The 23,427-nt window shown below is 33.4% G+C and overlaps 1 protein-coding gene across 1 annotated transcript in view; it reads right to left on the reverse strand.

Annotated features, from left to right (window-relative positions):
• LOC132740958 (eIF-2-alpha kinase GCN2-like) overlaps window positions 1–23,427 on the reverse strand; it is a 63,238-nt gene that overhangs the window by 37,275 nt on the left and 2,536 nt on the right. The window contains exons 2-16 of the mRNA XM_060729018.1: window positions 22,098–22,219; window positions 20,378–20,480; window positions 17,946–18,119; window positions 16,679–16,759; window positions 12,058–12,230; window positions 11,552–11,673; window positions 10,656–10,816; window positions 9,805–9,915; window positions 8,712–8,861; window positions 8,029–8,093; window positions 7,053–7,161; window positions 5,772–5,872; window positions 4,950–5,077; window positions 4,604–4,749; window positions 1,808–1,941 (exon numbers count right to left, since the gene is read on the reverse strand). Coding sequence (XP_060585001.1) covers window positions 1,808–1,941; window positions 4,604–4,749; window positions 4,950–5,077; window positions 5,772–5,872; window positions 7,053–7,161; window positions 8,029–8,093; window positions 8,712–8,861; window positions 9,805–9,915; window positions 10,656–10,816; window positions 11,552–11,673; window positions 12,058–12,230; window positions 16,679–16,759; window positions 17,946–18,119; window positions 20,378–20,480; window positions 22,098–22,219 — 1,880 coding nt within the window. The remainder of the gene's footprint in view (window positions 1–1,807; window positions 1,942–4,603; window positions 4,750–4,949; window positions 5,078–5,771; window positions 5,873–7,052; window positions 7,162–8,028; window positions 8,094–8,711; window positions 8,862–9,804; window positions 9,916–10,655; window positions 10,817–11,551; window positions 11,674–12,057; window positions 12,231–16,678; window positions 16,760–17,945; window positions 18,120–20,377; window positions 20,481–22,097; window positions 22,220–23,427) is intronic.

A 23,427-nucleotide genomic window follows, 5' to 3' on the forward strand; every position in this document is an offset into this window, starting at 1 on the left:
CTGGTGGAGATAGACTTCAAGTCCCCCATTGTACATTATTTCAGGCACAAACGGGTGCCTGAGTAAAACCACAGATGTTCCGTAAGCTAGCATGATAGCTTTTTCACATGAAGAACCCAAAGACGCAGATTGGACCCAGAGCGGTTAGAGGCAACTGGCTTAAACTGAATCTTTCTTAAAATCTTAATAATATTTTTCTTGAAATATTTTGACTCATTGATTTAAGAATATTTTGGCAGTGGGTTCAAACAAAGTTTTACAATTAAACTTTGAAAATAAACGTAAAAGGCTGACTTATCTATAATGAACAATAGTGGTAGAAAATACAATGGTAAAGGTTGGTTTGTACCAGTGGTTAGCTTTGCAAAGTTCTGGATCAACTATGCAAAGACAAAAAATTTATTTGTCCTAACTTTACCAAAGTATATCAATCTTAAGATAAATTTCTGACCAAAACAAGACAAATAGAAAATGAAACAATTATTCATAAATGAATAACTGAAAATACAAGCAATTATCATAGTATTGCAAGCAATCCATAAGTCCCCTACCGGTTAGAACCCCATCAACATTCTGAAGGGCCATTGGCCATTCACTAATGTTTCAATTTTTCTCTATTTTAAGTAAATTTGTTGGAAAAGTTCTTTAAAAGTGATCACAGGAAACAGTTTTTATGAACAGACAGACGGACACTCTAAAGTTAATATTTGAAACATCCCTGTTACCAAAATATAACATTTTAAAAGCAAAATTCTTAAAGAGGAGATAACTCTTGAATTAAAGATGCAATTTCATAAAAATTTTCAGCTCTTTGTTGTTATATTTGCCATGTTTTAAGCCTATTTGTTGCCAAGGCAACTGATATTTTATCAAAATAGGAAGAACGGATAAGACATGCATAATCTCAAGACTGCTATCTACCCATATGTCAAGTTTCATAAAAATATTTCCAGTACTTTTTGAGTTATAACTGGATTCAGTTTATGCGTAAAATTTGCCATATTTTCAGTCTATGTGTTGCCATAGTAACCAGAATTTTCAACATAGGAAGAAAAGAAAAAGACATGCATAATCTCAAGACTGCCATCTACCCATATGTCAAGTTTCATAAAAATATTTCCAGTACTTTTTGCGTTATCACTGGATCCAGTTTATGTGTAAAATTTGCAATATTTTCAGCCTATTTGTTGCCATAGCAACCAGAATTTTCAACATAGGAAGAAAAGAAAAAGACGTGCATAATCTCCATACTGCCATCTATCCATATACCAAGTTTCATAAAAATATTTTCAGTACTTTTCAAGTTATCCCTAGATCCAGTTTATGTGTAAAATTTTCCATATTTTCAGCCTATTTGTTGCCATAGCAACCATAATTTTCAACATAGGAAGAAAAGAAAAAGACGTGCATAATCTCCATACTGCCATCTGTCCATATACCAAGTTTCATAAAAATATTTTCAGTACTTTTCAAGTTATCCCTGGATCCAGTTTATGTGTAAAATTTGCCATATTTTCAGCCTATTTGTTGCCATAGCAACCAGAATTTTCAACATAGGAAGAAAAGAAAAAGACGTGCATAATCTCCATACTGCCATCTATCCATATACCAAGTTTCATAAAAATATTTTCAGTACTTTTCAAGTTATCGCGGGATCCAGTTTTGTGGACGGACGGACTGACGGACTGACAGACGGACGGACAGACGGACGGACGGACGGAGGGTAAACCTAAAGTCCCCTCCGGTAAACCGGTAGGGGACTAAAAACTGTCATGTAAAAACAATAAATTAATTCAAAATTATTTACCTGACTACATTTTCATGGTTAAGTCTAGACAGCAGTTTAACTTCTCTTGTGATTTTCCTGTTAAACTGTGTACTTTTACGATCAAGGGGTATTCTCTTAATGGCATACAATCTTCCATCTAGCTTATTCTTAACCTGCAAATACAAGGTTTGATTTGATTTGTCAGGTTTTTCACACTTACATTGTAAAGGTCATAATGTTACTTTCTGAACCATGTGTCAGATTACCAGACCCATTCCAAATGGCAAATATAATTACTTTTTTCCCAATCTTGAAATAAAATTTCCAATTGAACTGAAATTCTTGAACTGAAATGCTTGATATCCAAACTGACAAATTTGCTGAATTTTATTTCTGTATCTAACAAACAGATGTTTCCTCACATTTATTGTCCAAACCTTATTGTATTTGTTATGCTTTGGTAGATATCTCATTCTGTGATGGTTGGAATAACAAGAGGGCCATGATGGCCCTGAAATCGCTCACCTGTATATAGGGGCCCGAGGTGGGGCCCATTTTAACCCAGGGGCTTTTATTTGAACAAACTTGGTAGACACCCATTTGAAGAAGTTTCATGATAAATATCTAAGCTCTAGCTGTAACAAGATTTTTAAAGTTTTTACTATACGCATATATGGAAAAACAATGACCCCCCCCCCCCTCTGGGCGGGGCCAATTTTGTCCCCAGGGCTTTTATTTGAACAAACTAGGTAGTCACACACTAGAAAATAGTTCATGCTTAATATCTAAACTCTAGCTCTTTGGGTTTTTTAAAAGAAGATTTTAAGTTTTTACTATATACATATAAGGAAAATCAATGATCCTAGGGTGGGGCCAATTTTAACCCCAGGGCCCTTATTTGAACAAAAATGGTAGACACTCATTAGAAGATGTTTCATGATAAATATCTTAGCTCTAGCTCTTAGGGTTTTTTCCAAAAAAGATTTTTTAAGTTTTAACTATATACATAATGGGAAAAACAATGACCCCCCTGGGGCGGGGCAAACTTTGACCCCAGGGCTTTTATTTGAACAAACTTGGTAGACACCCACTAGAAGATGTTTCATGCTAAATATCTAAGCTCTAGCTATTTGGGCTTTTTAAAAGAAGATTTTTTAAGTATTACTATATACAAATAAGGAAAATCAATGACCCCCGGGGCGGGGCTAATTTTGACCCCAGGGCATTTATTTGTACAAACTTGGTAGACACTGGCTAGAAGATGTTTCATGCCAAATATCTAAGCTCTAGCTCTTTCGGTTTTCTAAAAGAAGATATTTTAAGTTTTTTCTTTTGGTTGCCATGGCAACCATAGTTCTGCTTGGAATTAAATTCTTTGAACAATTTTTAAAGTTGACTACCAAAGGAACATTCCTGTGAAGTTTGGATGAAATTGGCTTAGTACTTAATGAGGAGATGTCATTTGAAGTAAAAGTTTACGGATGGATGACTGACAGACGGACGCCAGACGAAAAGCGATCACAAAAGCTCACCATGTCACTTTGTGACAGGTGAGCTAAAAAATGCCACACAATTCAAAATACTTTGTCAAAATTTTCTGAATCTCGGTTTCAAAATGTACCAAATATATTTCTTGATTAAGAAATTCCTGGAGCAAAATTTCCCAATCTGGGTTAGGTACTTTTTCCCAAAATGGCTAGGAAAAGGGCTGTCTCAGCCACAGTTCCATTGGGAAGTTTTACTTTAGTCCATGGCAAGAATTCCTGAAGGCACCCTAGCTGCTCTCTGATTGACTTTTGTAATCAATACACCATATAATGCCCTGCTATGTCCCCAAAAATTGTCCCATGATTGGGATGTAATTACTGCCATTAGCATTCAAAAGGTTAGAAATAAAATTATATATATGATTGAACAATGAGGCATCATAAATTTCAAAAAAAAATACGCATCTTTTATTTCAATGAAATTGAGGATTTCAAGTTTGATAAAAGAAAAAGTTAACTTAGAATACAACCTGTATTTTCAGCAAACAAAACTAACATAAGATTTCAAAAAATTTAAATGTATAAATAGCAAAATAATCACATGAAATTTAATGAACTCAACTGATGTTTTTTGACGTGTCCGGACTGGAAATAATTCTTCAAGATTAATGTTTCATTTCCTGTAGGGCTAGACCAATAACTTGTGTGCAAAAGTTCAGATAATGCTCTTACTCTGTTTTTTTCAGAATAATAATCTAAGAAAACTACCCAAAATTGAAAAGCGTTGCAACACTTTTCATTGTATTGGGCTTAGAAAAGCACAAAAATACGATTTTCAATTTCTTTCCCAGTATGTTTCTAATTATCTTTTACATATGTGTTTGTTTTCTGTGCCCCAGTTGATTTATGAAAGAAATTCAAATTTTCATAATTGTATAGCTTTCGAATCTCAGTTTAGTTCCTTTAAATCAATTATTTTGTGTGAATCAATAAGGCAGCACGCCTCCATTTTCATGAAAATTTTGAAAAAGAAATCAAATGTATAATATTGTAAAGTAACCAAAAGGAAGCAATTTACATATTATCAATGGCACTTACAACCTACATTAATTACTAAAAGAGGTCAAAATATGCAAAAAATGCCCTTACTGCCTTAGTAACGCAGTAAAAAATAGTTACACATAATGAAAAATTCACCATTAATTGCTCAAAACATGTAAATTATTACTTGAATCTTTCTACTTTTCCTAAAATCCAAATACATTTTTCACAAGTTTGATTTATTGAAATATTTTTGCTCATCTGGAGGCGTCCTGCTTTAAGTTACACATCTTTGTAATTATCTTACCTTAATAACATCACCAAAACCTCCCTTCCCCAGTGATTTCAGTACTTCAAACTCATTTGTCAATCTAGATTTGCCACTGGCCTCCCAATCAGTAACCAAGGGAGACGATTCTTGTCTATCATCAAAAGAGTTGTCCTCCTTACCTTCTACAAAACATACATTTTTCTTTCAGATATTCATTTTTAAATGTGTATAATATGGCACAAATTTCATATACAAAAAATTAATTAATTAAATCATAAAATGTGGCAAAGTAGCAAAAAAAATTATAACCTATCAATAAAGATTATTTTGTTAGGAGCATATTTGTTTGTTTTTGAATAATTGTAAACCATGCTATACTGACCTTGTTTAACTTGTTTGTTTTCTGGTTCATTTTGTGGTGACAGTGGTTGAGGTATAGGTTCCTTTACAAACTGATGGTCCAGCAACTGAGAACAGGAGCATCTTAACTTGTCATCTCTCATTAAACATCTGAAATGCAGAAATATATACATGTAGAGACATAGTTCATCTCTTAATATTAGTGACATTTTAGGCTAACTTATGTCATATGTATTTAGGTTGTGTGTCTACATAATCTATATAACCAGGCTGTATATTAAAGGTACTCAAATGATGCCCCAAAAGACATATAACTTGAATTTCTTACAAAAAATCAGCTGTGGCACTTAAAACAAAAAGATATGCAAAAGATAATTAAGCAATACACTCAAAAATAAATTGAAAACCATATTTTTGTACTATTCTTAGCCCGATTTGAGTGAAAAGCATTGCACTGTTTTCCAATTTTTTCACAATTAGAGTAACTAAACTGAAATAACTGTGTGAGCAAATTATCTGAAATTTTGCAGACAATTTTTTGGTTTAGACCTACATCAAATGGAAAATTTATCTTGAAAAATTGTGAGGTCCCTTAATTGGCTGGTGAATTGTAGAAATTTGATACTATTCAATAACACCAACCAAATTCAAAGAATTAGTAGGGTAAAGGCAATATATATCTGCACATGTCAAAAAACACCACTTTTAACATGACCATCTCATTTTTAAAGACTACAGATTTTAAGGCACATTTTGCCTTAGAAACGAATAAATGCTTCCTTTTTTTGAAATGGCAATGTATATTTATTTTACATTTTATATGCATGGTTGGTGGAAAACTTACTTGGCCAGAAAATCCTGGAACACTGGAGGTAGTGTATGGGGAACAGTTGGTATGAGATCATCTACTGGTGTACCCTGAGACAAAGATAGTAATAATACTCCCTGAAATATATACAAGAAACATTCCAATAGTGAAAATGCATACCTCAAGATACTGTAAAATCATTACTATTAGTGGGGCACGAATTTTCGTGGTCTTCGTGGGTAGGTTAATCCACGAATTTAAGAGCTGACGAAATTTTATCCCAACAATTACTTCTAACCATGTTTCTATTCTATACATGCATCGCCGCTTTTCCTGTCGATTATTGTGTTATGATGGTATACAGATAATCAGGTAATTAAAGAAATCTTTGATATTAATGTCGTAAGTTAAGTACAACCGTAAACATCAAAGACGCTGCCGACTTCTTAATATATCCGCACAATCTCGTATTATCTACTCATATTAATTTATATGCATGTAAATTTACACAGTCGATGTGATGTTGCGTGCAGTTACTGTCAAATAAAGTAAGACCGATTCAGGGTGTAAACTTTTTAAACTCGCTGGTTAAAAGGTGTCAGGGGTCGTATAAATTATGCAATGTTTACATCGGCGAATCACAGGGGCAGTGTGTATAGTGGAGCTTCATATCAATGTGTTAATTGCAGTCAATTATCGGCAGTAATTGCTATCTTTATGTTATGCCTAAAGGCAAGGATTAGATTATTGACAAGCGCTGTGTGATATTTAAAGATATGTTCATGCGGTAAGTAAAAATGCGCGGCGATTAATTTTAAGATTACTTTACATTAGGTTAATTTTTTTTACAAGAAAATGAAAATCCACGAATTTAAGAACCCATGAAAAGGCACATTTTGATAAAACCACGAAATTTCATGCCCACGAATATAACTGAATTCGCAGTATACCAAAATATTTCAAGAAAATCAAACTTGAGAAAAATGTACTAAGATTTTGATTGTTTGTTTGATTGGGTTTTACTTCACACCCACACAGTATGGTCATATGGCGATGTTTCAGCTTTACTGGTGGAGCAAGACCTCTTAAATCTCTAAAGAGAGCAGCTCTGCAGAGGTTACACTATATACATATAAAATAGTCCGAGGGTTGACTGCAAAACTGCAGTAACTTATATGAAATAGAGAAGGACTTACAACAGTTTTGCAGTCAACCCTCCATATTTGGAAAACTGTGTCAGTTTTTTTTTTAAATAATTGTGAAAAATTCTGGTGGGAATAAGTGACCAGATTTTATATGTATATTATTTATTATTACCAGTTGAAACACATCCTCCTTTTTGTTACCTCTCCCAGCATATACTGACTGTTTAGAGAACTTTACTCCAGGTTTACCATCCTCTACCATCTGGTATAGATCACACAATCTGTATATACCACAAAATAAATAATAATTCAACAGAATTTCTTTCAACTTTTATCAACAAAATGCTTCAGGCCACCAGCCCATTACATGGCAAATAATACAGCAGAAAAAGTTGAAAAACCCACATTGTTAAATGTAAGCCATTTTTAAGTTGTGTATTTCATTGGACGAAAATAATTGTGTTTGATTCAGAGGGATATCATTTGGATTTGTTAGTCATACACTTTTTTAAAAGAAAGAAAACTTATTTGAGGATTGTAACAGACAATATATAAGTGTTGACAGAAGTGTAAACATTCAAAAAGGGGCTAGGAAATTGTCAAAAACTTGGAAAGTTGAAAGGCTGCCTAACAAACACTGGGTTGTTTACTTATTCTTCCGGCTGATGTCTGTCATTGCTTTTCAAGTTTTCATAAAGCATACAGCAGTTATTGCTCATAGGATACTTAAATATGTCCAAATGTCATCAAGAGCAGTTTTGCATGTGGAAGGAATGTATTTTTCAGACTGTAAAAATGAAACAAAATAAATAAGAGACGATATTTGTTGATTGGTAATTTGAATGAATAGAAGTAAGTTTTCTTCTTTTTATTACTTTTGACATTTAAGTTATTTATCAATTTCAGCTTTGCTTTTCTCTGAACAGCCTGACATTGTCAGAATTGTCAGCAAAAATAAAATTGAGGTACAACATGGGGAAAATCTTAAGAAAGTAGTTTCGTCATTGAAAAGTGTGAAATTATATTTTGATAATTTTCACTGTGAAATTATCAAATATAATTTTCACGGATAAATCAGTAATCCACTGAAAAGCATAAAATAAATATCTTTTCTTCTATCAGAAAATTATATGAGTGGTCTGTAGTACCTTTTATTAATACTGTAATCAGCTAGTCTCACCCTCGCATTCATGTCTATAAATACACTTGATGCCTGAAAAATAGGGAACACCACACTACTATCATCATCTACTTGTCAGCATGTCTATTATAAATTCTTACTAAAAGGCTTTGATACGCATTTTTAGACTCTGAAAATTAGATTGAGGCCAGAATGAGTTTGAAATGCATTTGATATGGATTTTTGGACTCTGGAAATTAAAACTAAGCTAAATTGATAAGATTGGACCCAATAATATTTCTTTTTTCATCACCTGGTGCAAACACTGAAAGTTCATTGATTATATTTTATAACATGTGAAGTGATTTCCAATCTCATTCAAATCATGTCCTAACTTTCGTTCCACTACACTTCGCTTCCTAGCGAAAAATAATGGAGCAAAAACGATGATATGATTTTAATGAAATTGAGTAAATTCAAATATGATCATGGTTACATCACAATAGAAACAAGAAACACAATGTGATGTTGTAAGTACGTGTAAGACTAGAAATGTGCTCAAAGGACATGGAGGCCCCCACATTCAACTGTTCTATCAGTCAACGGGAAGACAGGGCAATGGCAGGACAGCAAGACAAACAGACAATTGCAGATCGCATCCCCCTCGCCACCTACAGGTAAAAGGGGTACAAAGGTTTTTTATGATTTTACCCTGAGATTCTTGTGTGTGACATCTTTATTATGCAGATATTCTAAAGCTTGTAACATTTCCTCTGTGTAACTTCTCAAAACATCCATAGTCAATGTTTTCCGTGTCAGGTAAATGTCCAGGTTCTGTCCACCAGAATATTCCATCAATACCTAGAATATTTTAACTTTTTTATTTACTGAATAATGCTATAAGAAATGTTAAACTTACACATTTTTGTCCAAAAAGTGTATTTTTTTATTCTAGTATTCATGAATATGTAGCGTTATCGTACTTAAAATCAAAGTGTTACTGAATAAAGTATATGCTAATTGTTTAACTTATAGTGCTATTTGTGTCGCGTTTAGTTTCGTCATTAATATATCAGTGTGTCGGGGAATCTTTATTACATTTCTGTTAAGTGATACAGCGATTTATATAATTTGAGATTTTATTTGTTCACTTATTTATATACCAAATAAATGATACAAAATTACACTACAAATACACAGGATTTCGTAAATGAAGGAAAGATCATAACATTTGTTGTTTTTTACCCCACTTCTGTAAATAGATTAAATTTAATCTTTATAATATTATCGAAGTGTTTTTTTAATTCACAAATGTAGTTATTGCTTGGTATGTTTACATTGCTAGCATACCAAGTGTGACACCAAGAACTGAATTAAATTGATCCGAAGATCAGTATATTATATCAAATTCCATGACGGAGCTAATTGCATGAGTCATCACTTGGACAAACATAGATAGCTATAATTACTTATTACTAGAGCTGTCATTGATTCAGTGCAAAGCAAATCAACAGTATATAGATATCAGATGACAAATATCAATGATACACGGATATATCAATAGTATTAAATACTTGTCTGTAATTCTTTTTCATAACTGTTTAGATGCTTTCAGTAAAAAACATGTTCTTTTCATATATATGTCTTGTTTATAAATGCCTATTGCATGAATTTTGCTAACCATTTTTTCGTCATCACTACTATAAAATATGCTTCTGCAAATGTTTAGGGTGTGTTTTTCATAATTTCTAGACATTCAATTATTAAGTGAAAACTATTGATTTTCTCTACTAATTACACTTACATAGATGGTTATCTTTCCTGCTTCCTCTTCATATTTAAAGGCAAGATAATGAAGTAAATTACGATGACTAAGCTTGAGTAGAGAAGACATCTCTTGTTCCATCGTTGTCACCTGTTTATTCAAACAATAATAACATATAGACTGATAACAAGTAAAATCTCCCTAGACGCTACTCATGACCGCAACTATAGACACCATTCATATAAATTCTATATAAAACCTTGTAAAGAATCTAAAATCTTTAAAATAGGATAAAAAGTCCAGTTTGCAAAATTCAGTGATTAAGAAAGTGAAACTAGTAATGATGATCATAATTTGATGAAGTTTATGATGATGATATTGTTTGTGATGATGTTAGTTAAATTATATACTTATTTCTTTTACATGTAGTTAGATTGTGTTGGAAGCTGTAAGCTTATTGAAATACTTTCAAATCCATTCCTGGAACCAACCAGTACTAAGCAATGAGTGTAAAAGTGTCTTGCTCACAAACAATGGCTTTTCCCTGATGGGGTTTGAACCCATGCTGCCAGCAATCCATTGATTACTAGTCTGGCATGTAAACCACTCAGCAATGCTGCCACTCAATGATGTGATGATGATGATGGTCATGACAATGATGATGATTTTGATGAAAACAATAATAATAAATGCCTTAGGTAAATTATATGTATTAAATTCTTTTTTAAGGACATCTTTCTTTCAAAGGAGTTGTCACCAAAAAAGTCTTGTTAAAATAATATGACCAACCCAAAATTTTATGAGAATTACTGAATACTTTTCCAACTTTTTTAAAACACTATCAATCTATTAAAAAATGCCAAATATTGATGGGAATGAAAAAAAGTAACCTGTTTCATATAAGATTCCCCTTCTTTATCCTCGATGTCTTTATTATTTGCTGATTTACGACCTACGTGCCTCCATTTTAACACCCATTCTGATATTGCCACTAAGTCCCCAGTCTTTGTATCAACACCTGCATACACTGTACTACCATGTACACCATGACCTACAATAATCAATGATCATCTAATGAAGTTTTGAAATTGCAACTTTTCCACCCTCTCCCGCAATTTTTTGGATTAGGATCTCAAACACAGTAGTAAGAATACACAAAATGGATATGGTAGTACAGTCTTACCTAAGCTAAGAAACTATACATGTAAACAAATACATGTAGTAAGTAAATCATTTTTAATGCTTGGAGTTGCTGAGTTTATTTCAACAGATGAGTAACAGTCTACTTAAATCAAGCAACTTTATAGGTATAAAATAAACTGCCTGCATTTTATGCAATTAGTTTACGAGATTTGTTTATAGTTTAAAAATATTTATTCAAGCTCAAAAGTGCCGACAGCTAGGAGCTTATGTATTGCTCATCACTATGATACCTGGGTAACAAGGCAGACAACTCAACCACTTCCCAAAGTAAGGGTTAAAGTGGTATTTGTTTTTTGTTTGATTTGGTTTTACCGCAAACCATACAATTTAGGTCATATGGTACCGAAACAAGAAAGATGATTCTAACTAACCTCAGGTTTTACAATCTTTAAAGGAATAACAAGGGTTATAACCACCTCATCTGCTGGAGCTAAGAGAATAGACCCTTGTAATTCGAATCCATTTAGTCACCTTATGATCAGGTAGGGATAAAGTGTGGCTTTGGTTCTGATCACAAAGCCATAAGGTGACGGTGAAGTCGAGGGTGGGGGAGAGAATGATATAAAAACATATTCTGTATTACCTAAGCACCTTCCTCTATGAACAATCCTCTCTGATTTTGTGTTAAAAGCTAGCACCACGATACCACCCGTATGATGTTTACAATGTTTGTGATTGTCATCTGAACAACTCCAACTAATGCCCCTATAAAACAAGGTAATATAATAGTTGTACAATATGTCAATGGACAAAATAATCATCTGTAAATACATGAACAACATATTGTTAAAGTATTAAAGATTGTATTGCTTAATAACATTTAGCCTGTTGGAATAAACAGAGTCTACCCATTTGACAAATGCAAAACCCCAATCAGTTGGCACATCTGTGCTATCTGATCATGGTCTGCAATGTTCGCTATTCAGTGTGTATTTTGAAATCTTCCCATCAAAAGATTGACAAATCCATTTAAAATATTTAGCATGGTAAAGCATGGTAAAGGTTAAATAATCAATCTGAACTCAATAAAAGTCATCAACAAAACTCCATCATTTTTTGAAATGGACAATAAAAGTACCAATAATTTACCTTTTTCGTTCATGCTTCCCTTCTCCATCATTGCTGACTAGTTGTTGATGTTGTACAGCTGGTGACTGTGATCTCCTGGTTCCCTTTTTATCAAGTAAAGTTAATTCTGATTGCTGGGTACTAGGGGAACCAACTGGTGATCTTGTTACAGAGCTGGATCGTTCCTCCATTCCCTGAATAATAAAACACACTTTATACTAAGAGGTAATTCCTTATTAAATTTGAGCCGTGTCACGACAAAAACCAACATAGTGTGTTTGCGACCAGCATGGGTCCAGCAGGATCCATGCTGTTTGCTATCAGTTTCTCTTCTTGTAATAGAGTTGGTAAGCGAACAGCATGGACTGTGATCAGACTGCGCGGATGCACAGGCTGGTCTGGATCCATGCTGGTCGCAAACCCATTATGTTGGTTTTGTTGTGGTGCGGCTTATTTTATAATAAAACTAGAAATGTGTCATCATGCCACGGATGCCCCTGCATGCAGCCAAAATTTCAGATGGTGCATTAATTATTTTTTTCATTTTAAGTTCAAAGCCCTTAAAACTTTTCAATGTTAACACAAACCATTTTCATACAATGTTCAAGGCACTGAAATTATTCAGTCTTAACTTTTTAAAAATAGCATATTGCATATTTGTAGCCAAAATAATGGCTAAAAGTATGAGTGCTGAAACTGAAAGTTCAAAATTTTTCCAACATTCAGGAAAGATAAGTTTGTCTAAAATCATTGAACCACGACCAAATTCAAACTTAAACTGCTTATTCCTAAGATGTATCTATATTATTTTCAAAGTGAAAGGGACATAACTCTGCCAAAAAATCATCAAACCATGACCAAATTCCAACTTGACCTGCCCATTCCTTTGACATATCCATATGTCAAATTTAAGTTGAATATGTAACTCTGTTGGGTAGATAATGAACAGAAACTGTAAATTTCATATTATTTTCAAAGTGAAAGGGGCATTACTCTGCCAAAAATCATTAAACCATGACCAAATTCGAACTTGGCCTGGGCATTCCAAACACGTATCCATATGTCAAATTTGAGTTGAATGTGTTGTACCATTGGGGAGATAATAAACGGAAACTGAAAATTTCATATTACTTTCAAAGTGAAAGGGGCATAACTCTGCTAAAAATCATTGAACCACGACCATATTTGAACTTGACCTGCGCATTCCTTTGACACATCCATATGTCAAGTTTGAGTTGAATGTGTTGTAGCTTTGGGGAGATAATGAACGGAAACTGAAAATTTCATATTGTTTTCAAAGTAAAAGGGGCATAACTCTGCCAAAAATCATCCAACCATGACCAAATTCGAACTTGACCTGTATTTTCTCATGACATATCCATATATCAAGTTTGGGTTGAATGTGTTGTACCATTGGGGAGATAATGAACGGAAACTGAAAATTTCATATTGTTTTCAAAGTAAAAGGGGCATAACTCTGCCAAAAATCATCGAACCATGACCAAATTCGAACTTGACCTGTATTTTCTCATGACATATCCATATATCAAGTTTGGGTTGAATGTGTTGTACCGTTGGGGAGATAATGAACAGAAACTGAAAATTTCATATAATTTTCAAAGTAAAAGGGGCATAACTCTGCCAAAAATCATCGAACCATGACCAAATTCGAACTTGACCTGTATTTTCTCATGACATATCCATATGTCAAGTTTGAGTTGAATGTGTTGTACCGTTGGGGAGATAATGAACGGAAACTGAAAATTTCATATTATTTTCAAAGTAAAAGGGGCATAACTCTGCCAAAAATCATCGAACCATGACCAAATTCGAACTTGACCTGTATTTTCTCATGACATATCCATATGTCAAATTTGAGTTGAATGTGTGCAACTGTTCTTAAGATAATGAACGGAAACTGATGATGACGGAATGACAGAATGACGGAAGGACGGAAGGATGGAAGGACGGAAGGACGGAATGACGGAACAGGGTAACACTATATGCCCCGGCCATTACATGGCGGGGGCATAAAAAAAATAACCTTAGTGATAATAGGGTAATATATTATGCAAACAAATAAGTAAATGATAGCAAGAAAGTATTAACAGATATAATTATAGCAACAATATGGCTATCCAAAGCTTAATTTAATCATATATATACAGAACAAGAGCAATCAGTGATCACATGTGTCGCCTCATGATGGCCAATTTCATGTTGGGACGAATTTTGTGACAGACGGACAGACAGACGGACAGTGCACAACTTGACTTGGTACTGATCATTCCTGTAAAGTTTGGATAAAATTGCACCAGTAGTTTATGAGGAGTAGTCCGGACAAGCTTTTGCATATCTGGCAACACACAGAAAAAAACTCCTTTTTATCAAAGGGCCATAACTCAACCAACAAGAGCCCGGTTTGAGCCGGGTGATGCTCCCCGAATAGGTTTTGGACACAGGAAAGTACACCTCTTGTAGTTTCAGAGTTATGTCCCTGGAAAAAGTTCAAAGTGCAATAATTCCAAAATTAGGAAAGGCAGAGTAACTGTTCTTTCCACTGCACTTCTAATCACTGTTATCTATCACCTTCCAAAGTTTCTTGTTGATATCTCTTATGGTTTCCGAGTTATGTTCCGGACAAATTCAAAAAGTAAAAATAAACAAATGGCAATAACTCCAGAATTAGGCAAGGCAGAGTTATGATTCTCATGCACTGCACATCTACCCATTGAGATACATCTACCTACAAAGTTTCATGTTGATATCTCTTATAGTTTTACAGCTATGTCCAGTACAAGATTTTTCTAAAAGGGGAGATAATTAAAAAATGAGGCTTAACAGAGTTATAATTTTTTTGCACTGCACTTCTACTCATTGAGATCTATCTACCTACAATGTTTCATCCTGATATCTCTTATAATTTTAGAGTTATGTTCCGGACAAAGTTCAGTGTTAAAATTAACAAAGGGCAATAACTCAAAAATTAGGACAAAAAGAGTTATTGTTCTTATGCACTGCACATCTACCCATTGAGATCTATTCACCTACAAAGTTTCATGTTGACATCTCTTATAGTTTTAGAGTTATGCCCTGGACAAGATTTTTCTATAAGGGGAGATAATTCAAAAATGAGGCTTAACAGAGTTATGGTTCTTTTGCACTGCACTTCTACTCAATGAGATCTATCTACCTACAATGTTTCATCTTGATATCTCTTATAGTTTTAGAGTTATGTTCCGGACAAAGTTCAAAGTGTTGAAATTAACAAAGGGCAATAACTCCAAAATTAGAACAAAAAGAGTTATTGTTCTTATGCACTGCACATCTACCCATTGAGATCTATTCACCTACAAAGTTTCATGTTGATATCTCTTATAGTTTTAGAGTTATGCCCCGGACAAGATTTTTCTATAAGGGGAGATAATTCAAAAACCGGGCAAAATAGAGTTATGGTTCTTTGACACTGCACTCCCCCTCAATGCCCTCTACCACTGTATGAAGTTTAAACAAATTATCTCCAAGGGTTTTCAAGTTATGCTCCGGACAAGAAAATGGACGGACAGACGGACGGACAAGGCGCCGACTATATGCTCCCCCAAAATTTTTCGGGGAGCATAAAAATCATTCAACCGGAAAACCCGTGCAATATGCGCAAGGACTTCAGCTACAGATCAATCCTGTAAAGTTTCATTGAAATTGCATTAGTGGTATAAGAGAAGTAGTCCGGACAAACTTTAAAAATAAAAATTATTAAAGGGCCATAACTCTGACAAAAATCATTGAACCGGAAAATGCTGACAATATGCACAACTGGACTTGGTACTGATCATTCCTGTAAAGTTTGGATGAAATTGCACCAGTAGTTTATTAGGAGTAGTCCGGACAAGCTTTTGTGTATCTGGCAACACACAGAAAAAAAACACCTTTTTATCAAAGGGCCATAACTCGGCCAAAAATCATTCAACCGGAAAACCCGTGCAATATGCGCAAGGACTTGAGCTACAGATCAATCCTGTAAAGTTTCATTGAAATTGAATTAGTGGTATAAGAGAAGTAGTCCGGACAAACTTTAAAATTAAAAATTATTAAAGGGCCATAACTCTTGACAAAAAACATTGAACCGGAAAATACTGACAATATGCACAACTAGACTTGGTACTGATCATTCCTGTAAAGTTTGGATGAAATTGCACCAGTAGTTTATGAGGAGTAGTCCGGACAAGTTTTGTGACGGACAGACAGACAGACAGACGAAGGAGAAGTGATCCCTACATGTCGCCACTACTCCGTAGAGGCAACACAAAAAAAAGGCAAACTGCAAATTCAAATAAAAATTGCAAGGGAATTACAAAATTATTTAGATTTTCTTTATAAATGCAGGGACTACTTCAACTGTAAAAAATTCAATACTTTATTGAAGATGATATATTGAAATCTTAGGAATAAAGTCATGTTTCCAACATGCCTAAATGTCATGTGAAAAACATGTGAGTCAATTTCACCAGCTATGGATTTTTTATACTGTATGATAATGTATAGAACTTACTTTATGTAAATATGATCAAAACATTGTAAATTTTATTTGGGTAAGAAAGAAACTTTTATCAGGGCAGCAATTGTTAGAAAAGACAACTCTTACATGTCTAGCTTCTTTCATTTTCCTTGTCTCCTCTTTGAGAATTTCTTTTCTTTTTTGTATTTGGTCTTCTATAATCATCATCTGTGGAATATCCAGAAAAAAATACTTGTATAATTACATAGTATATCACACTCAACTTTTCTAAGTATCTAATAGTAAATCAATAACCAAACAAGAATTGTCTGTTTTCATAAAGGGGAATAATTCAGTTAAACTCCATACTATAGTGATGGTTCTTGAACAGCAACCAACAATTATCATAAGTAAGACATGTTTAAAGTTTCAAGTTAATGTCTTCACTGATTAAAAGCCCATTATGCTTTTTTTCTCTCTAAAGCTTCTTTGTTTTTGGTAACCTGTTATAAATTCCAAAAGGTTACTCATTGGCCAATTAATTGGACCATCCTATGGCAATTAGTGCACATACAGAACTTGAGTATTTTAGCAGGGATTAAATGTGGCTGCAATTCTGATGCCTCAACCCTTAAAGTGATAATTCAGCCTTTATCACCACTATAGAGTTAAGCCAGAATACAGTCTAATCAGGATCTATATACTGTTGGCAGCTCGTTTTTCATACATTGTACTCTGATACTGAAATCCCTTCAATTTCAAATGGACTGTTCCAATATTCAAAGCAGGGCAAATCCATTAGACATATTATGCAGGATAAGTAGCCTGGGATTCAGGCATTGATATTTTTTTGCTTATTCATAACATATGCACTATTTCGTACTCGTCACAGTTTTTGATAGTATAAACATGTATGTCAATTTGCCAAACAGAAGCACATAAAAAAATTGACAGACTGGAACCCAGGCCCCGTGTTCACTAAGAAAAGATCAGGATCAAAGGACCCTGATTTTATTTTCATTGTTTTAGAAAACTAAAATTGATCGTATTTTCCTAGAATCAAATGCTACTTATTCAAAATGTAAAATATTGCTAATTTGCAAAGAAAAAAACCTATTTTGGGATAAAATCGACAAATAACAAAACAAAATTAGAAATAATTAGATCAAAATATGGATCAGTTTGAGGATCAAGATCAATATTTGGATCATCTGTAAAATGCCGATTTCTTGCTAAAATTTCATAAATATGCCATTTGAGGTCCAATTTTATCAAGTTATTATAAATATTTAATCTATGAGGATAAACAATGCAGAATGTTTGAGTTTTTAAATTTGAAGCTGATCTTGATCCTGTTCCTTAAATTTTTATGAACACGGGCCTGGCTACAGGATAGAAGGTAAGGTGTACATACTTCTTTTTCTTCTTTCTTCCTCAATTGCTCTTGCTTTCTCTGATGCTCCTGTGCCTGTTTTTCTTCCTGTCTCCTCTTATTTGACATCATCTCCTCATAGAAAGACTTTGGTGGTGGTTTATTATTGGCATATAGAAAATCTTTAACATACTGGGCAAGTTCTAGCATCATTTCCTAAAATAGATAAAGCTGTCTTGCATGATTTCCTAAAATAGATAAAGCTGTCTTGCATGATTTCCTAAAATAGATAAAGATGTCTTGCATCATTTCCTAAAATAGATAAAGCTGTCTTGCATGATTTCCTAAAATAGATAAAGATGTCTTGCATCATTTCCTAAAATAGATAAAGCTGTCTTGCATGATTTCCTAAAATAGGTAAAGCTGTCTTGCATGATTTCCTAAAATAGGTAAAGCTGTCTTGCATCATTTCCTAAAATAGATAAAGCTGTAAGCTGTCTTGCATGATTTCCTAAAATAGGTAAAGCTGTCTTGCATGATTTCCTAAAATAGGTAAAGCTGTCTTGCATCATTTCCTAAAATAGATATTAAGCTGTCTTGCATCATTTCCTAAAATAGATAAAGCTGTCTTGCATGATTTCCTAAAATAGGTAAAGCTGTCTTGCATGATTTCCTAAAATAGGTAAAGCTGTCTTGCATCATTTCCTAAAATAGATAAAGCTGTAAGCTGTCTTGCATGATTTCCTAAAATAGGTAAAGCTGTCTTGCATGATTTCCTAAAATAGGTAAAGCTGTCTTGCATGATTTCCTAAAATAGATAAAGATGTCTTGCATGATTTCCTAAAATAGATAAAGATGTCTTGCATCATTTCCTAAAATAGATAAAGCTGTCTTGCATGATTTCCTAAAATAGATAAAGATGTCTTGCATCATTTCCTAAAATAGATAAAGATGTCTTGCATCATTTCCTAAAATAGATGAAGCTGTATCACAAGGTCACTAAATAACATGGATCACTTTTTTACAACTTTATTAAAACTTTTAAATCTTATTCAAAGCTGTACTTCTTCCGCAAGTTTAAAACGGCAAGTGCAAGCACATTTTACTACTTTAACAGTTTCACATTAAAGGAACTCCATGGAGGTTCAAAAGTCCAAATACATAAAATTTGGATTCTTATAGCAATCGGCTGGGGCACTTAAAACAGAAAGATTTTCAAAAAATGATTAAGGAATGTACCCAGAAAGACTTGAAAATCATACTTTTGTGTTATTCTTAACTCGACTTGAGTGAAAAGCATTGCAACCTTTTGTGTTTTTCTTAACTCGACTTGAGTGAAAAGCATTGCAACCTTTTGTGTTTTTCTTAACTCGACTTGAGTGAAAAGCATTGCAACCTTTTGTGTTTTTCTTAATTTGACTTGAGTAAAAAACATTGCAACCATAACACAACTTGAGTGAAAATCATTGCAACATTCAAATTTGGGTCATTTTTTCACAATTAGAAGTATTTATGTGAAAAAGAAAACAGAGGTACATGTATATAATTTATGTGGAAAAAAACAGTGAGGAAATGATCTGAAAAAAAGTTATTGATCTTGACCTTCATCAAATGAAATATAAATCTTGAAAAATTATTTCCAGTCCTGTCCTGTCATAAAACCTCAGTGGTGTCACTTTAATGTCCTAACATATTTTCAAATAACAAATTAAAAGACAAATCCCACAAGTTCTAACAGTAGAAATGGTTTTAATATAAAATGTATCTTTTTACTGGAAGACTGGCAGTAAATAATTTTCCAAATATGGATATGTGACTCTTATTTTCCTAAATGCAAAAGTACATGTCATTCTTATTTTCCTAAATGCAAAAGCACATGTCACTCTTACTTTCCTAAATGCAAAAGGACATGTTACTCTTATTTTCCTAAATGCAAAAGCACATGTCACTCTTATTTTCCTAAATGCAAAAGGACATGTTACTCTTATTTTCCTAAATGCAAAAGGACATGTTACTCTTATTTTCCTAAATGCAAAAGCACATGTCACTCTTACTTTCCTAAATGCAAAAGCACATGTCATTCTTATTTTCCTAAATGCAAAAGCACATGTCACTCTTATTTTCCTAAATGCAAAAGCACATGTTACTCTTATTTTCCTAAATGCAAAAGCACATGTCACTCTTATTTTCCTAAATGCAAAAGCACATGTCACTCTTATTTTCCTAAATGCAAAAGGACATGTTACTCTTATTTTCCTAAATGCAAAAGGACATGTTACTCTTATTTTCCTAAATGCAAAAGGACATGTCAGATGTCATTCTTATTTTCCTAAATGCAAAAGGACATGTGGTTTCTAAAAATATATACATGTACATCATAACTGCCTAGTGATGAATAACTACCAGCCACTTGATTCAAAAGTCTAAATCAGTAGCTACACTAAACATATATAATCTTGGTAATTCAAATATACCTGTCCTTTCAGTTTTTCTGCTTCTTTTTCAAGATCACATTTCAGTGTGTGTAACTGCTGATTAGATAGACCTTTTGTGTTTTCCATTCTTATGTCTGGAACGCTGTTGAATGGACAAAAGAAATATTCATGAATAATAATTAGTATTTAACAGTATTATTTATCACTTAATTCCATATTATGACGAACTACATGGAGTCAGTGTTCCAAAACAGGCAGTAAGTAATGTGCTTTTTCTGAATTTCTTATCTTTCTCAGTATATGATCAGTAACAGAATTGACAATTTAAAAGAATAGGAGGGGTGGGGTGGGGTCAGGGCCTTTTCACCAGTTTTGGGGATGGCGCCCAAGCCCTTTTTGTGGGGAAAAAATGCGCGGTTTTAATACTTTTGGGGAAAAAAATCACATTTTCCACTGGCAATTTAACCATTATTACTATAAATAAAGACTTATTTAAATCATACATTTGGGGGAAATATTATAATATATTTGCATATTTTCCCCCAAACACACTTATTTTAGGAGCTTTCTGTCCAACATAAGTTACAGGGATTTTTTTTACAGATCAATTTATTGCCACTTTTTATTTTCCTAAGAATACATTAACTCATATTTCCTAATTATAGAAAAATTACATATGACATGTGAGGGTTCTTGATTTGAGGTATCCCTGTAGTGGGTAATTGAATAATTAGCTTTCATTGGACAAAAACAATGATCTATTTTTAAACAAGAAAGTTTGTTTACAAGTTTTTTTCTTCGATTTAACATGTCTCTGAAAGAGAAAATCTTTGCAAGAAGGGGAATTTTAGACTGTTTTTTGGGGAAAAAAGGTAGTAAGTTGGCTTGGGGAAGTAGCCGATTACCGGCTACAGCAAAGAAGGGTAAAAAGGCCCTGGGGGTGTTTGCTGACTAAAGTTTATATCAAAATCAACATTTTTGTCCAGTTTTTCTTTAAATTAAAGAGCACATATTCTTATTATGCTAAAAAGTTCTGTGACTCGATATTAACAAGCATAATATTATATTCAAGTTAGGTTTAAAAATTAGCTGTAATATTGTTTCAACCACACCAAGACAAATAATTAATGAACATTTTAATCAGGTTCTTTTGAAAAAGTTCAAAAGACATGACAGACCTTTTATCTCATCAAAGAGGCATACCAACAATCATTAGCTAAAAAATAATAAGGTCATTTACCGTGCCACGAATCTTGTTTTATTTTTTCATAGTTTTCCTGAGATATTAAACAACTGTTAAGACTTACTGTTACATATTTAGAATGAATAGATATGTTTTGTAAGAGTATTAACAATATATATCTCAAGCACTCGGGCCAGTGACAAAATGAAACATTATGTTTGACACAAACAAAAAATATCCAACCATTATTGCCCTCAGGCAAAAGGGATGCTCAGATTACCTAATGCCAATTATGGGAAGGTGCCCATTACAAATTGAAATATTTGGCAACAATTGCTTGCGATTTAAATAAAACGGTAGATACAAATTACTAACTGTGATATTTTGAGTTACAAACTATCAGATTAGCATGCATCACATGGGACGCACACATTTTGAAACCGTGTGTATTTCTAGCTTTTTATGTGTGTCTAACATGGGACGCACATCTAGATTAATCACTGTGTATGCATCGTTTACCTTGGATAATTTCAAAATGCAAGACAAAATTCAAAGTCTGAACACTTTGTCACTTACACATCTGGATATTTCTCGGGACATTTGAAAATAAGATCAAGCTGGACATAAATTTCTCCCTCATAGTTTCCTGCACTCTCCTGTGGTTTAAGTGTCAAACAAACTTCTGGAGGTCTGTTCACCTGTCACCAAAATATAAAAACTGTAATATGATATGAAGTTTTTGTAAATAGTTTTGTGCATTTTTATATTAACTCTTACATTGTATGATTTACTGATGTCTTACTTTTCTTCATCATGAATAAACAGCAACAAATTATAGATTTATTAGATTCATACATATCCAGGTCCATAATATAATGCACACTAACTAGTGTGTTTTCCATGCTGCCAGGAGTAAAAATAAACAAGAGGGCCATGATGGCCCTGAAATCGCTCACCTGTATATAGGCCGCTGGGCCAATGCCAATTTTAAACCAGGGACTTTTATTTGAACCCGTATAAGTGGTTTTTTCTGCGGGCTCCAAATTCTGCGGGTTTTCCAAATTTTGGCATGTTTTTATTTCTGCGGACTTTATTTCTGCGGCACATTCTTTAAACAAAACGTGATTTAAATTCTGCGGCTCGTCTTATCAAAGTCTAAGTCACATTACTTTACCTATTTTATTTGCATGTACACATTCGCATTAAAATTTTGTTTACCGTCGTCACCGCAAAACTATATAGTAATTACAAACAATTATATTGTTTGCTTGCAAACAAATATAATGTGCAAAAATAGACAGTATGCATCTTTTGATCAGCGTGAAATGACGTGTGAAAAATATAGCCCAGTAGTATCTTTAATTTAATTAAAATTGATAGAAGTTTATCGTAAATCAGACAACCAATAATGTATACGACGATTATTTTAGCAGTTATAAGGGTTTTAAATGGTTTTAATGATTTAGTGGTAAACAAACCTTTCAGCGTACAGGCAAACCCTATGATGATTAAATTTTCTTTGTTCATAAAATTGGCATAATTAACGACAAGTACATCCTTACAAGCACATATTAAACAACTTAGCGAAAGCAATATTATATAACTTGATAAACCCGCTAACCGTTATAATCCGTTAGTCGTTATTACTTTAGAAGAAACAGGTCATAATGTAGGACAAATATCGTTAAAAAACAAAACGTGGAGAAATATTCTGCGGTTTTTATTTCTGCGGTGCTGAAACTGACCGCAGAAAACGCAGAAATTAAGTCACCGCAGAAAAAACCACTTATACGGTAGAAGATTTTTTAAGTTTTTACTATATACAAATAAGGAAAATCAATGACCCCCCCGTCCAACCAGTCCTGCTTGGAATTAAATTCTTTGAACAATTTTTAAAGTTGACTAC

This window comes from Ruditapes philippinarum, unplaced genomic scaffold (assembly GCF_026571515.1).
Source record: "Ruditapes philippinarum isolate M1 unplaced genomic scaffold, ASM2657151v2 ctg686_1_1_1_1, whole genome shotgun sequence".
Classification (NCBI taxonomy): Eukaryota; Metazoa; Mollusca; class Bivalvia; order Venerida; family Veneridae; genus Ruditapes; species Ruditapes philippinarum.